We start from the raw sequence: 14,607 nt of genomic DNA on the forward strand, positions 1-14,607 counted from the left end.
AAAGTAGCCAAGACATAACCAAATATTGTAGTGCCACATCACTAGCGGACATTTGAATTTGCCGACTAGAACGCGGTCGGTTAATTGGGGGTCGGATAATCGATGCTCTGCCGTATTTACTTACATTTCATTGAATGAAAGAATGTTTTATTTAAGGGAAAAAATTAAGTTTAAAATATTTCATATTATTTTAAATTTAATTTTTTGGACTATAATTGGACACTACTTTCATTACAATAACTAGTTCTTATTCATAATTAAGTTTGATTTTACCTTGCAAAATAAACTTAATTATGAGTAAGAACTAGTCATCATTTCTATGACTAGTCCAAATAATTTGTTTAAAAATAATTAATTTTTAGTTGAAATGATCACAAATTATTCAATTAAATATTAAAATTTCACATTATTGCACTTGCATATATACAGATATTCATTCCTTATATAAAATTGGCTTATAGAACAAACTATTTTTATTTTAAAAGTATTTCATAATTTTTATTACATTACTAAAATATGTTTTTCTGTAACAGTTGCTAGAATGCCAAATTTAGATACTTTAGAAAATGCAATGAAGGTATGTTCTATGATTGTTCAAGCTCTTTGGGATAATAAAAGCCCATTATTGCAGCTACCTCATATCACTGAAGATATGCTTCGGCATTTTACTACTCGAAGAGTAAGTATCTATCAGAATATGAAATTTCATTTGTATTCTAAAACTATATTTTAAAATTTTAGTATTTAAATTCACATTATAAAAACTTATTCTGAAATTTTTTTCTACATTAAATGTTTAGTTTTAGTTCAGAAATGTTGTATTCTTACAGAAAAAAAGTTTTTAGAGATGTCAGAAGATGTATAGAACCTAACAATTAATGGATGTTTATCAGAATACTAATATAATATAATATAATATATTTCTGAATATCTTCAATGGAAATATCTTGTATAAAATGTAGTCAATCTATATAGTTTATATAGATTGACACAGTCTATAAACTCTCTACATCAGTCTTGATCAGCTTAGTGGGATGTGACTGACTATGAGTCAAAATTATCAATAATCTACTAACAATGTTTTTATTATTTTATATAAAGTTTATTAGCCTAATCTTATAAAATTATGTTGAAACATAGTTATGTTTATTTCTTGCATAATAATTGATGTTTTAGGTTTTCTTTGGTAAATACTCTAAAGTATAAATTAAACAGCAGCAGCATTTATCATTCATCATTCGCTAGCCGAAAAAATTTTATTTCCATTTATCATACAAATCGTAAATTTCATTTCTCTTCGGCGCACACACACACACTTTTCATGTAACTGAAATTATTTTGGTACAACGAAGTAATTTCTAAAATAACAATGAAACTTAGATATAATTGAAAAGCATGTTCCATTTTATTGTTTCTAGTTTAGTATCTGCATGTGTTCTTTTCACTGTCACGATGAGAAAGACAACCACACTGTTTATATTCTGTATAGTATCTTATACAGAATAGCAACATCAAAGTGAAAAATATGAAATTTACAAAATTTTCACTTTTAACAAGCCATACTATCTGTGATTGACTGATTGACCGAAAATGATGCAACAGTTGACTTATTGACCTCACCTACTCTGAAATTGACACCTTCATGAAATTGACTATAGTAAATTGCTTGTATCAGTTACATCATTAAATATTTTGGCAGTTTTTTTTTCTGCCATTTGAAAAAATTGTAGATGTATAAATTCCCATTGTTGCTTATCTCATTTCTGAATCTCAAGAACAGAGTTAGATAAATGAAAGATGAGACCAGATATGGAAACTTTAGGGGCAGGAGATCCCAATTAACTATATAAGAACTTCTGATGCAAATCAGAAGTCATGTTATTTCAATTCAAAACTTTTCTCCTGAAAGCAGTTAATAGATGACTGGCTTGACTATTGTTAAATGAAAAGTATGTTGTACAGGGGCAAGCCACTACTAATAATTTGAGGTGGAGAGCATATATTTTAAATTGAAGAAATTAAAAATGTGATTAAAAATTGCAGCCCAGCATTGTGACAATGTCACAATAAATATAGTATAAAATTTGCTCATTATAATATACAAATGTTTGTTGACTGAATTGATAATGCTGTACTGAAATTTTATTATTATTTATCATATAAAAATTTCATGTATGATTTAATATGTAAATGCAGTTTTTTATAAACCATAACTTTAGATACTTATAATAATTAATATAAATGAGTAAAAAGTGTTTGGAGTTTATTGATTATATTAATTTGTTTGCAAAATTTAGAGAAATATTCGAAGTATTCGTCAATTGGCATGTATGGAAAATATTGAAAGGAGAGCATTATTGAGGAGTTTAACAGATGATCAATATGAGGATGTTATGAATGTTTTAGCAGGTATTCCAGTAATTGATTTAGATGTCAGATCTGAAGGTAAGATATTCCACAATAAAATTATTCATTTATTTAAAATATATAATTTCTAAATCAGGGATTATTAGAATATAAATCATAAATTATTAGAGAATTTTAATAATTAAATTATTTCTATTAAATATTCAACAATAAGCAATTTACAAATGTGAATGAATAAAGGTTTCATTGGCAATTTTACTAATAAGAATTAATTCATAATGTCAACAACCAATAATAATTTTAGATATATTAATTTCATGAATAATTTTTTTTTACCCCTGGGCACCAAGAAAGGCCTTTTTTGTCAAGCCTGAAGTAGATTCAACTAGGCTGGTTAATGGACAACTGAATGGTTGAGGGACAAGAATAGATCTTTCCTTGGAAAATTTCTGGGATCTTTTGACTTGTCCAGATTCATTTCTAGGTTTCCAGGGTGGTAGGCTGTTAACTTTTGGCTAAACAGTCATCAATGACTAAAATGACCTCATGAAATACTGGATTTTTCAATTTATTTATAGTGATTGGACTATTAATTGGAATTGGTATCAAGAATTGAAAGAATTGAACATTTTTCAGTAATTGGATTTGAGAGAAATTTACCATGATTTCTGATTTTTAAAAAGATTCTTTGACATTTAATAACCAAATTAACTTTTTGTTTTGGGTAATAATTAAAATTGTTTAAATTATGATTATTAACAGTCATGTATATTAATACATGACTGTTAATAATCAAAGTAAAGTTTCATTTACTTTGTTAAACACAAAGAATAAAAAATTTTGCTTAATGCATTAATTGCATTGCCAATTGATACATTATGCAAAATTTAAACAGTTGCACTCCATGTGACATGAAAACCTGAAACTACTGTAAGAAATAACAGTAATACAGATTATCAGAACTAACGAGTAACTAGTGTTATCAGGTTTGGCATAAATTAACTTAATCTCTCTGTTAATGTACTGTCAGCAATAATAACAATTAGATGTATACTACAGTTCTGCCCAAACTGCTTCAAAACTTTAAATATGCTAAGCATAGTAAAAACACATCAATAGTAATGTCTCCATATATGTTTTGATATTGCAGCTACATTGAAATCTTAGTCCTCCAAATAAGAAATTGATGACAATCACTGTTGAGTTTTAAATAAAGCATGACACTCAATGGAGAAAAATCTCATCATGGGATAGGTTAAAATTATCAAAAATTGCAAGAATTGTGATGATAATTTAATTGTAATTCAGTTTGAAGCTTTATTTAGTATTTTGGTTTGGAAAGTTCATTGTGTATCCTTGCAAAAGAGATCTTTCAAGAGATTGATCTCAGAAGTGACTCAACTGAAGCTTTTTAAGTTGACATAAATGTTTATAAAAGTAAGCCTTTTCCATGTTAAATTTTTCTACAAGAAAATGAATATGATTCTTGTTGAAGTTGAGAGATTCTCTTTTTCTAATTGTTTAGATCAGTGGAGACCAAACTATGGCCAATGGGCTCAATCCACCCCACAGCAGACATTAATCTGGCCTGTAAGCATACTTGACAAATCACTTAGGATCCATTTAAGCATTATATCGATAGTTTATTGGAAGATTTCTTTGTATCTGATAATTGTTGACAGTGGGGGAGTGTGAGTCTTTGATGAGTTAAGATTGTATGTTGTCTATTTTTCTTCCCAATCATTGCAAAATTTTCTGAAAATAATTTCTGTGTATTTGTGAATTGTTTAAGTGTCTGGGCTGGTGACATAATTAAGGGGAGAGGGATATCTTGATTTCTGGTGACTGGTGGTGATGAGGAAAAGGGATCAAAACTGGCAAATTTTTGCTGATGTTATACTTTGAATGTTCTCTTTTAAGTGATAGAAATAGGCCTTCATTTTGTATATACAGAATATAAAAAATATTTGTGGTCTGCCTATATAACTTATGTACAATTTGGCCTTCCAATTGGTTTGGGCATCATTGATTTAGATTATAGGAATAAATTCATTTCTTGACAGTTCAATAAAACATTGTTAAAACTGATGATAATTCTAATATAATTCTATTCTAAAAACTAGTTGAGGACCTACAAGAGTTAAAAATATCCTATTTAATTAATAGATTAACATGAGAATTACTCTGCATGCCTTTATGACTCAATGCCTACAAAAGGAAATTGATGTGAGTAGACAATTCAGAAAGATATGCAAAGCATATCCAGAAACTATTAGAATTAAACTGGAAAGAGTTAACTATTTTCAGTGAATTTGACTGACAAAAATAATTTATATAATTACATTAGAAAGGGCCCCAAAAACTGATATGAGTGTATTGGGTTGTTTGGAAAGTAATTTCGTTTTTTTTCGTGAAAAAGAAAACAACTTTCTTATAATATATAAATATTTTATTCAATTATATATTGACCATTTTGGTCCAATACCTTTTGCCATCTTTCTGGTAGTAGCATGATTCCATGCTCATAAAATTTCTGATCTTTGCTTGCAAAAAACTGATTCAAGTGATTTTTGACATACTCATTTGAAGTAAATGTTTTACCATTTAAAAAATTTTGTAAAGATCGAAATAAGTAATAATCCGAGGGTGCCAGATCTGGTGAATATGGTGGATGTGGTAGCACATCCCATCCAAGCTGTAACAGCTTCTGACGAGTTAGCAAACTTGTGTGAGGTCTGGCATTATCATGGTGAAACACTACATCTTTTCTGTTGATCAATTCAGGCCTTTTCTGTTTGATAATATCACTCAATTTGTCCAGTTGACGGCAGTAGACATTCGAATCAATTGTGGAATTGTCTGGTAGAAGCTCAAAAAAAACAATTCCCTTAAAATCCCACCAAACAGAGAGCATCACTTTTTTTTGATGAATATAGGCTTTTGAAGTGCTTTGAGCTGGCTGATCTTTTATACTCCATGATCGCTTACGTTCGACATTGTTGTATACAATCCATTTCTCGTCGCCAGTTATGATTCGCTTCAAAAATGGATCATTTTCTTGATGTTTGAGAAGCAAATCGCAGATGTTAATGTGATTGAGCAAATCTCTTTCTGTAAGATCATGTGGAACCCATATATCAAGCTTTGAAAACCAAGATGTTTCAAGTGGTAATAAACGGTTGAATTGGACAAATTTAATCTGTTAGTGATTTCTCGTGTTGTTATTTGGCAGTTTGCTTCAATCAATGCCTTTATTTTGTCTTCATCAGCTTCAACTGGCCTTCCAGATCGTGGTGCATCTTCAATATCAAAATTGCCAGAACAAAATTTCGTAAACCAGTTTTGGCATTGTCGTTCTGTGAATACATCTTCTCCATACACATCACACAATTTTTTCTTGATCGAACAGCATTCTTACCTTTTCGGTAATAAAAGAGCAAAATATGCCGAAAATGCTGCTTTCGATCTTCCATATTTGATGGGACACACCAAAAAAGCAATTTTATAAAATCAAATAAATTTGTTTAAAAATAAGCCTTAAAATGCCAGCTATCAAAATATATAATGATAATACGGTTTAGAATGAAAATGGCGGGAAAAATTCAACTAATCCCTCTAGTGGTAAAAAAACGAAATTACTTTCCGAACAACCCAATATTAAGAAAATTGAAATTTTTTTTTTAAAACTGGAAAAAAAGTGGCTTACTATAAATTTTTTCTGTTCTTTATAGATTCTTTTCATAGTTGATAAATGTTCATTCTATTATTATAAATTTGCTTTTGACCTATTTTTCTTTGTATTCTAAATTCTAATCCAAGGAAGAGTTATAACTGAAGATAACAAGAATTACAATTTCAGTATTTTAAGAAATTTTTTAATTTGCATATTGTTGCATATTTATAGCTTAAAACATTTTCTTTTATATCAACAATAAATATTTTTCATATTATTATAAATTTATACACAGTCAAACCCCGCTAATACAAAGTTGAAGGAACTTAAAAAATTAGCATTTTGTATTAATTGGACTCATTAACATTGAAATGTGTGTTCTCTCTCATACATGGGTTCATAAATCTTTTCTGCATTAACTCAGACTTTGTATAAACCAATAATGTAATAACAGGTGTGACTGTTTGAGTGTGTGTAAATAATTTGCTTATTATTAATTATATTTATTCTAATTTATTATCCAGTTCTGTGAAATTCATTTTAATAATTACAAATAAACAATTCATTTATAAATATAGCAATAATTTTTTTCAATTATAATTTAAATTATCTGGTTTGTAAATGAAATCATTATTTAGCAGTTGATACTCTCTTAATCTCTTGATTATTGTGTGACCCAAATTTAAGAGTACTTGATATACTAGAATTCAATACAGTGAGATGTTTTATTACTTTCTAATTTATAAGATGAAATACTTTGAAATGAAATTTCATATTTACAAGAGGGTTTTGGGAACAATATACACTCATAAATTGAGGTTACACTACATTTGAAATTGACTATAGTATAATATGATAACATATATATATATAATTTATCTTAGTTTTGGATGATGAAGATTCCTGTACCATCACTGCTGGTGCTATGGTTACAGTGACAGTTACATTGACTCGTCGAAATATGTCTACTATTTTTGATCAAGAACAAAATAATCAAGAACCAGAAATAGATGAACCAGTAGAAGAAAATGAAGTAGATGTCATTTTTATTAAATTTTTTATTTATACTTCAAATAACTTAAATTATTCAAATTTTTTAATAGAATCAACAACAAAATGTAATAGAACATTCTCCTCACACACGGAAACCAAAAATTTGGGAAAAACAAAAGAAAAAGAGAGGTGCTCCTGGAAGAGGTGGTAAAAACAAAAAGAAGCCTTCTGCAAAGCCTTCCTCAAATTCTGCATCAAAAAAGATGGCATCTCAACAACAGCAAACTAATTCTGATAATAAATCTTCAACAAAAGTAACTAGCTATTTACCATAGTAGTGAAATAGTTAAAAATAACATTTAATATGAATATTCTTTTCACTAGAAATTACACTGTTTTATCATTGATGAAATGAATTTAACAGAGTAATTTTTTACATTAAAAAAATATTTATTCTAGCATAATGAAGAAAAAACAAGAATTAGGGATTCAGAAGAAAGTGGGGAATCCGATTCTGAATCTGATGCAGGTAGTAGTCATTCTGGATCAACAGGTGATCATGACGATGCTAGTGAAGAAATAGGATCTAATAACAGAGATCGTCAAGATAAAGGAAACGAAGAAGAAGATGAAGAATGGGAAAAATTTCAACAGAAAATGGCAAAGAAAGAGAAAGTATTAGAAACTAAATCAAAGAAATCTCATAGTGTTCACTGTCCATTTTTTCCAGAGGTTAGTCTGTTTTTATTAAATTTAAATTACAATGCAATAAGTCATTAAGTCCATATCATTAGCATATTATGAAAGCTATCTCACTTATTTTATAAATGCAATTCAATTAATATAATTTACTTCTGCTTACAGTTATCATAAATAGTTAATATTATATAATGAAACATACAAAGCAAAAATATATGTAGTCTACTGTACTTTCAGTTCTGTCAGTCTCTTTCTGATTTTTTTTGTATATTCATTTTTTAATATACAGAGGCTCCCCTACTTATGAATTGGTTAGGTTCTTGCAGTTTTGTTGTAAGTTGAAAACTAACCTAGAAAGTACATTTGTACACAGAATAACCACTTATTGTTAGTATTTGATCCTTCAATCTACTTAATAGAATATGTTATGCTCATTTACCTGCTTAGTAACAGATGTTTCAAACATGGTTTCTTTCACTTAACATACTTAGTTTTATAATGACAAATTTAGTTTCCATGGTAATAGAGCAACACTTCTTGCATTTATTTTCACTGCTAGATTTACTATTACATTTCAGACACATTTTTCAAGCACTAGTTGTGAAAGTTTATAAAAATTGCAAACAATAGCAAAAAATGCTCTTACTCCAACATTAATAACTTCAACACTACTTTGTGAACAGCATTGAAATCTTGGAATTTTCAGAAAAACAAAAAATGATGATATGTGATAGAAACAAATCCACATTAAACATAAATGTACTCAGCAAAAATATATACTTCAGTAACCACCACCTTATAAGTTGCTGAGGGAATTTTTAATTAAGAAAACTAACGTTTTCGATCTATTCCATAGATCATCTTCAGGTTTAAACTGACGAACAAAAATAATTCCATAGAATGGAACACAACATATTTAAATTCAAAAAAACCGACAACAGAGCAACTAATTAAAATGAGAATTAAAGCGTAAAAAATACACAAATGTAAACTAACAAACACATAACAATTCCAAAGTTATTAGTACACACTAACATCATTTAACAGATAATAAAATATTAAGGTTCTCCAAATACGAAACACATCGCAAATCATCAGCCATTTGTAAGTCTCTTAATTGCAAACTTCCAAGCTGACGGTAATCCCTCTGCGTTCCTGGCGTTAATGCATCTATTGTCGAGTCTACTCTTGTATATTTCTATTTTTCCCGCCGTCTTTGCCAAAGTTGGGGAATATATTTGTCTGACGATTTCCACCTCTTCCCATCCAAAGGTGGATCCTTCGGCCTGGGCCATCTGGGCCAGTACCGTTGCGTTCGAACTTTTCCTTACATCATATTTGTGTTCTTTGACCCTTACACCTAGGTTTCTCGTTGTGACCCCTATATACTCCTGTTTTAATCCTAATTGCTGGTTTTCATCCTCCAGCCTCTAGACTACCTCTACTGAACTTCTACTGTACCTCTACTGAACTTTTCTGCTCTTGAGCAGAAAAGTTCAATAGAAGTATACTTCTTAGACATCAATATCACCTTTAAGAGAGGGTATCTATCCACTAAAGTGTATACAAAACCAACACATAGCTCACTCTACATCCCTCCACAGTCAAATGATCCATTTTGTTATAAATTGGCAGCGTTTCGTGCCTTAGTCAGAAGGGCTTTTACTTATTGCAATAACGTTACAGACAGGGTTAACGAAATCGACAGGATCCTGCGAATAGCAGAGAACTCTGGATACAGAAGAAACGTAATTAATGGTATTGTGAGGAAGTTTGAAAAGTATGACACAAGAACCTCTAAACAAAGACCTAGTGGATATACTAAGTTTACATTCAACAAAAATGTAAGGGGCATTATGAAGGAGATAACGGACATTAAAAAATCAACATTGATCTTAACATAAGCCCCGAACCTTTACAAAATTCTAAGAACTGATAAAGGGAAGATTAAGAAAGAGGATAAAGCTGGGGTCTATAGGATCCCTTATGAAAACCAGCAATTAGGATTAAAACAGGAGTATATAGGGGTCACAATGAGAAACCTAGGTGTAAGGGTCAAAGAACACAAATATGATGTAAGGAAAAGTTCGAACGCAACGGTACTGGCCCAGATGGCCCAGGCCGAAGGATCCGTCTTTGGATGGGAAGAGGCGGAAATCGTCAGACAAATATATTCCCCAACTTTGGCAAAGACGGCGGGAAAAATAGAAATATACAAGAGTAGACTCGACAATAGATGCATTAACGCCAGGGACGCTGAGGGATTACTGTCAGCTTGGAAGTTTGCAATTAAGAGACTTGCAAATGGCTGATGATTTGCGATGTGTTTTGTATTTGGAGAACCTTAATATTTTATTATCTGTTAAATGGAGTTAGTATGTACTAATAACTTTGGAATTGTTATGTGTTTGTTAGTTTACATTTGTGTATTTTTTACACTTTAATTCTCATTTTAATTAGTTGCTCTGTTGTCGGTTTTTTTGAATTTAAATATGTTGTGTTCCATTCTATGGAATTATTTTTGTTCGTCAGTTTAAACCTGAAGATAATCTATGGAATAGATCGAAAACGTTAGTTTTCTTAATTAAAAATTCCCTCAGCAACTTATAAGGTGGTGGTTACTGGAGTAAATCCATATTATTTATTAAAAAAAGTTATTATTTATTTCTGGCCAAAATGCGACTTCAATGTCACCCCACAAGCAGCAAGAGAACTTCACAATCTGTGCAAAATTTAAATTTTAGACCTACGATCAAATTGTTCATAAGTCTGAAAGTTTGTAAGTTGAATGCTGTAAGTAGGGAAGCTCTTATATTATCTTTTTGAATATTTTTAATTGCACGGTGACGTTGATCACTATTATGCTATAATGCAATGCATTTTGAATTAAAATCAAACATGAAAGTACTTTTTTATTTTGTAAATACATAACAAAAATAACAATAATGAGTAGCATTTTCTATTAAAAAAAAAATTATTTTTTAACCAGTAACAGCTAAAATTTAAGTTTTTTAAAATGTTTATTGAATACATTCAGTTTAATATAATATAAATTTAATTATCTCATGTTTATGAAGCACATTATATTGATTAAGAAGCTACATTTAATCTGTATGATTGTAGTAATTCTAAATTTTATATATGTCTGGAAAGAAAAAAAAATTAGAGTTATGGATAGCATAACTGGCAATGGATCTGCCTAGTCTGCAGATGAGCACTGTTTCAGGTTATTCTTTTCCATAATCATCTGAAGTATTCATTCAAAATCAACTTGAAACAATATTAATAACTTCAATTTAAAATGGTAGCATAACTACCTACCTTTAGGCCAAATTTTCCAGATTGATTACTCTGTATTAGAGCCCAGAAAATAACTCTTAATATGACCCAAATGAATAGGACTCAAAAGCATTAAGTTTAAGAAAATCATTAAATTATTTATTTATACATACATTTATAAACAACCAAACTGATAAAGTTTCCAAACAAAACTGTTAAATTATTATTGGGTTATTTACTAATCTTACAATAGCGCAATAATAATTTGGTAGATCCCCAGTTAATATATCAAAAATCTGCAGTATTTTTATAAAATCTGTGTCATCACAATGAATTTTAAATTAAATTTTAAAATATATAACATTTAATTATCATTTTGAAGTTTAAAAAAAATTTCTTCAATATTATTAAGTTGAAACAATGTTTAATTAGTTATAAAAGTAAATTATTTATGAAGTTATTCTCTGCTAGAGGGGACTTTTCAAAAGATAAAAGTATCTCATAGCATCATCATCATACAATGGAGAGAACTTGTTTAAATAATGAACTCTTTTTAAAATTAAAATTTAACAGAAAGTTGAGTGTATTTTTAAAATATAAGGAAATCAGAAAAAATGTATGTGATAAAAATTATTAATAAATGTGTGATGGTTTGTTTATCCATTAATTTTCACGATTACAGTCTCATTGAATAATGTGTTTTGATAATAAGAACTAAGTAAATTGATTTGCACTCACTCTTATAATAATTTTATATTATGAGACATTTAAAGAATTGTATTTGTGTATGTATTTGTTAGTTTCAGCAATTGAACTTTTCATTTTTAAATGAAAATAAAATGTATTTAAGTAGACATTAATGATGATTTTAATATTTGAATTTAATAGGATAAACAAGAGTATTGGTGGGTTTATATAGCAGATAAGAAGAGACATTCATTGATTACCGTCCCTTATTTAATGACCAACTTGGTAGAAAAGGAAGAAGTAAGATTTATTATTTTTTCTCTTTTTTTTAAACTTTTAGTTAATAAAAATTGATTTATAAATTCCAGACAACTGGGCGGCTGACATAGTTAAAGTACTGGCCTAGTGCTCTGAAGAAGCACTAGGCCAATACCTTAACCTTAACCAAAAAATTTTGGGCTGTGCAGCCCAGGAATTTTTTGTGGATGATCTAGCTCAGATGTGTTGTGTCATTTCTCACTATCAGGCTGGACCCATAATGAGTATTGAAAAAATCCCTTTTAGTGCCCACAGAGGTGCTAAATTCTGATTTTAAATAATCATCTTAGTTAATGTTAGAATTTAATAATTTACAGTATATTAAAAGGTTAATTTAAGCAGTATAAATGCTTGTCTACATAGATGTAATGTAAAACTTGTTACTTTTTCTGTTGTATGGCCAGTTGTAATCAATTTTTAACTTTTTCAGTTTATATTAAAATTTTTAAATGACAGAAAAATTTAAGTTTCCTGTAAATTAAAATAATAATACATTTTTTTTACAATTTTAAGTTTTATTTTGTTTATAATCAAATTTTGACCAGCACTAAAATGTATAAGATTATCATAATTAAAATAGCCATATTCAAAATCGTCTGCATTTTCTTCTAAGAAAATACTCTTTGGTTAATAATAGCACTTTTGCAATATGATTATTTCAGAGGGAATTTACTACCATGAATAGAATGAAATGGAGTGAGAAATTGTAACAATTGTATTTGGATAGGTTTAACAATGACATCAACTTGTGTGCTACAGTTTAGTGGATGAAGGTAATAGGTGAATGTTGTGTATTTCTAGTATGCACATTTTCTCAAAGAAAAATGCTCAAAAGTTATGAAAAGTAATTTTTATATTTTTACCATATGAAGTGAGGCAATTTGCTTATGATTTTGTACATTCATATTAATATTTTATTCTTGGGTAATACAGCTGTTTGTCTTGGATTTTCCAAACTACAAATCAAAATCTGTTATAGATAGTTTCAGATAATTTGGATTATTCGATGTTGTTTTGAAGGCAATTCTCTTTTTGGTTTGAAAAAATAGTTAAAGAACTTGAAATTACTATTGGATGTAATAATTGAATTTGATAAGTCTTCAGCATTAGCTAGTGATAGTAAAAATTTAGTTTTTATCCCTTGAAATTTGACAAGAGCTCTTGTGTGTTTGTTTGCCTTTTCTTCAATTCATTAAGCTCTCTCACGTTTTTTAGTTAATAAAAAGTCATTGAACAGGTTAACAACCAAAAAGTTTAATATATGTATGTATATTTTTATTATTATAAAATATAATACTCTTATAGTGTCACTTTAAAGTAAATGCCAGTAGTATTAGTATACCTAATAATTATCTGATATTTCATAACTGTAATTATATGGTAACAATTTTTTAAGTTAAATCTAAAAATTGTAATCAGTACAATTAAATTATTTTCAGAAGAAATTATAACAACTAGCTGAAGTTGTGTTTCAGCTATGTTTTAAACCAAACAAACATTCATTCTACGTGAGAATGTTGCATAATCCAAGTTGTTTGCAATAATTCCATAACAGATTTTGATTTACTAATTCAGGAAATCTAAAACAGCTGCATTATCTGATGATAAAATATTAATAGGAATATACAAAATCATAAGTAAATGGTCTTTATATAGTAAAAATAAAAGTTTATTTTTTTTAACATTTACATTTACCCATTACCTTTGCTTTCAGCCACTATATCTGGGCACTTACAACTTAATATCATTGTTAAACTTATCCATAGCATAATTTCTACAGATAATTGATTCCTTATGTTTTTCTTTATACCCATTCCAAATCATATTTGCAGATAATGTGCAATGATATCTTTTAATGAGCAACTGCCATATATTCTCAAAAGAACAATTGATAAGTTTGAGGAAACAAGATGTTTAACAGTGAGATCAAGAAAATTCAAACCAATTTGTCCAGAACCAGTTGAAGACATTGCAACTGCTGCATAGAATGATCATGCATTAGGTTTCAGCTATGACATTGCTTGAATATAATGAATGTATTATGTTGTATATATATATTCATGTGTGTACAAACAATGTATAAAAATATGTAGAATTGATTGACTGTTTTTAACTTTGGACATATTATGCACATTTACAATGCCTTATTTATTCTATTTATATTTGTTATAGTATAACTAATCACAACTATTTTAAAAAACATATTTGTTTGAATATTTTACATTTTTTTTTTTTTTAATAATCTGTATCCGAGATAAAGCATCTTGGCTTCAAAAACATTAATGCAAAATAAATCAGACTTCTTCGATGTATTAAAATGTATTATGTTATTTTGTAGTTGTTTAAATTTCAGGAATTTAAATTTAAATCCACATTTTATAATCTAAAGTATTATTTTTTTTTCTTCACAGGTAGAATTAAAATTCACGGCTCCTGCAAAACCAGGAATTTATCCTTATTCTGTTATTGTCCGAAGTGATTCTTATTTGGACTTTGATGTAACAAAAGTTATTAAGGTATTTTAATTTAAACCTTTAAATAAATACTTGATTTGTAAAATAACTCATTTAAATCTATGATAGATTAATTTT

At 28.7% G+C, this 14,607-nt stretch overlaps 1 protein-coding gene across 1 annotated transcript in view; it reads left to right on the forward strand.

Moving 5' to 3' along the window:
- Positions 1-14,607, forward strand: part of Sec63 (translocation protein Sec63) — a 60,023-nt gene that overhangs the window by 43,713 nt on the left and 1,703 nt on the right. The window contains exons 12-18 of the mRNA XM_067275949.1: positions 534-679; positions 2,298-2,445; positions 6,925-7,073; positions 7,144-7,347; positions 7,493-7,765; positions 11,900-11,998; positions 14,428-14,532. Coding sequence (XP_067132050.1) covers positions 534-679; positions 2,298-2,445; positions 6,925-7,073; positions 7,144-7,347; positions 7,493-7,765; positions 11,900-11,998; positions 14,428-14,532 — 1,124 coding nt within the window. The remainder of the gene's footprint in view (positions 1-533; positions 680-2,297; positions 2,446-6,924; positions 7,074-7,143; positions 7,348-7,492; positions 7,766-11,899; positions 11,999-14,427; positions 14,533-14,607) is intronic.

The sequence above is a fragment of the Centruroides vittatus genome, unplaced genomic scaffold (assembly GCF_030686945.1).
Source record: "Centruroides vittatus isolate TY-2023 unplaced genomic scaffold, ASM3068694v2 contig_651, whole genome shotgun sequence".
Classification (NCBI taxonomy): Eukaryota; Metazoa; Arthropoda; class Arachnida; order Scorpiones; family Buthidae; genus Centruroides; species Centruroides vittatus.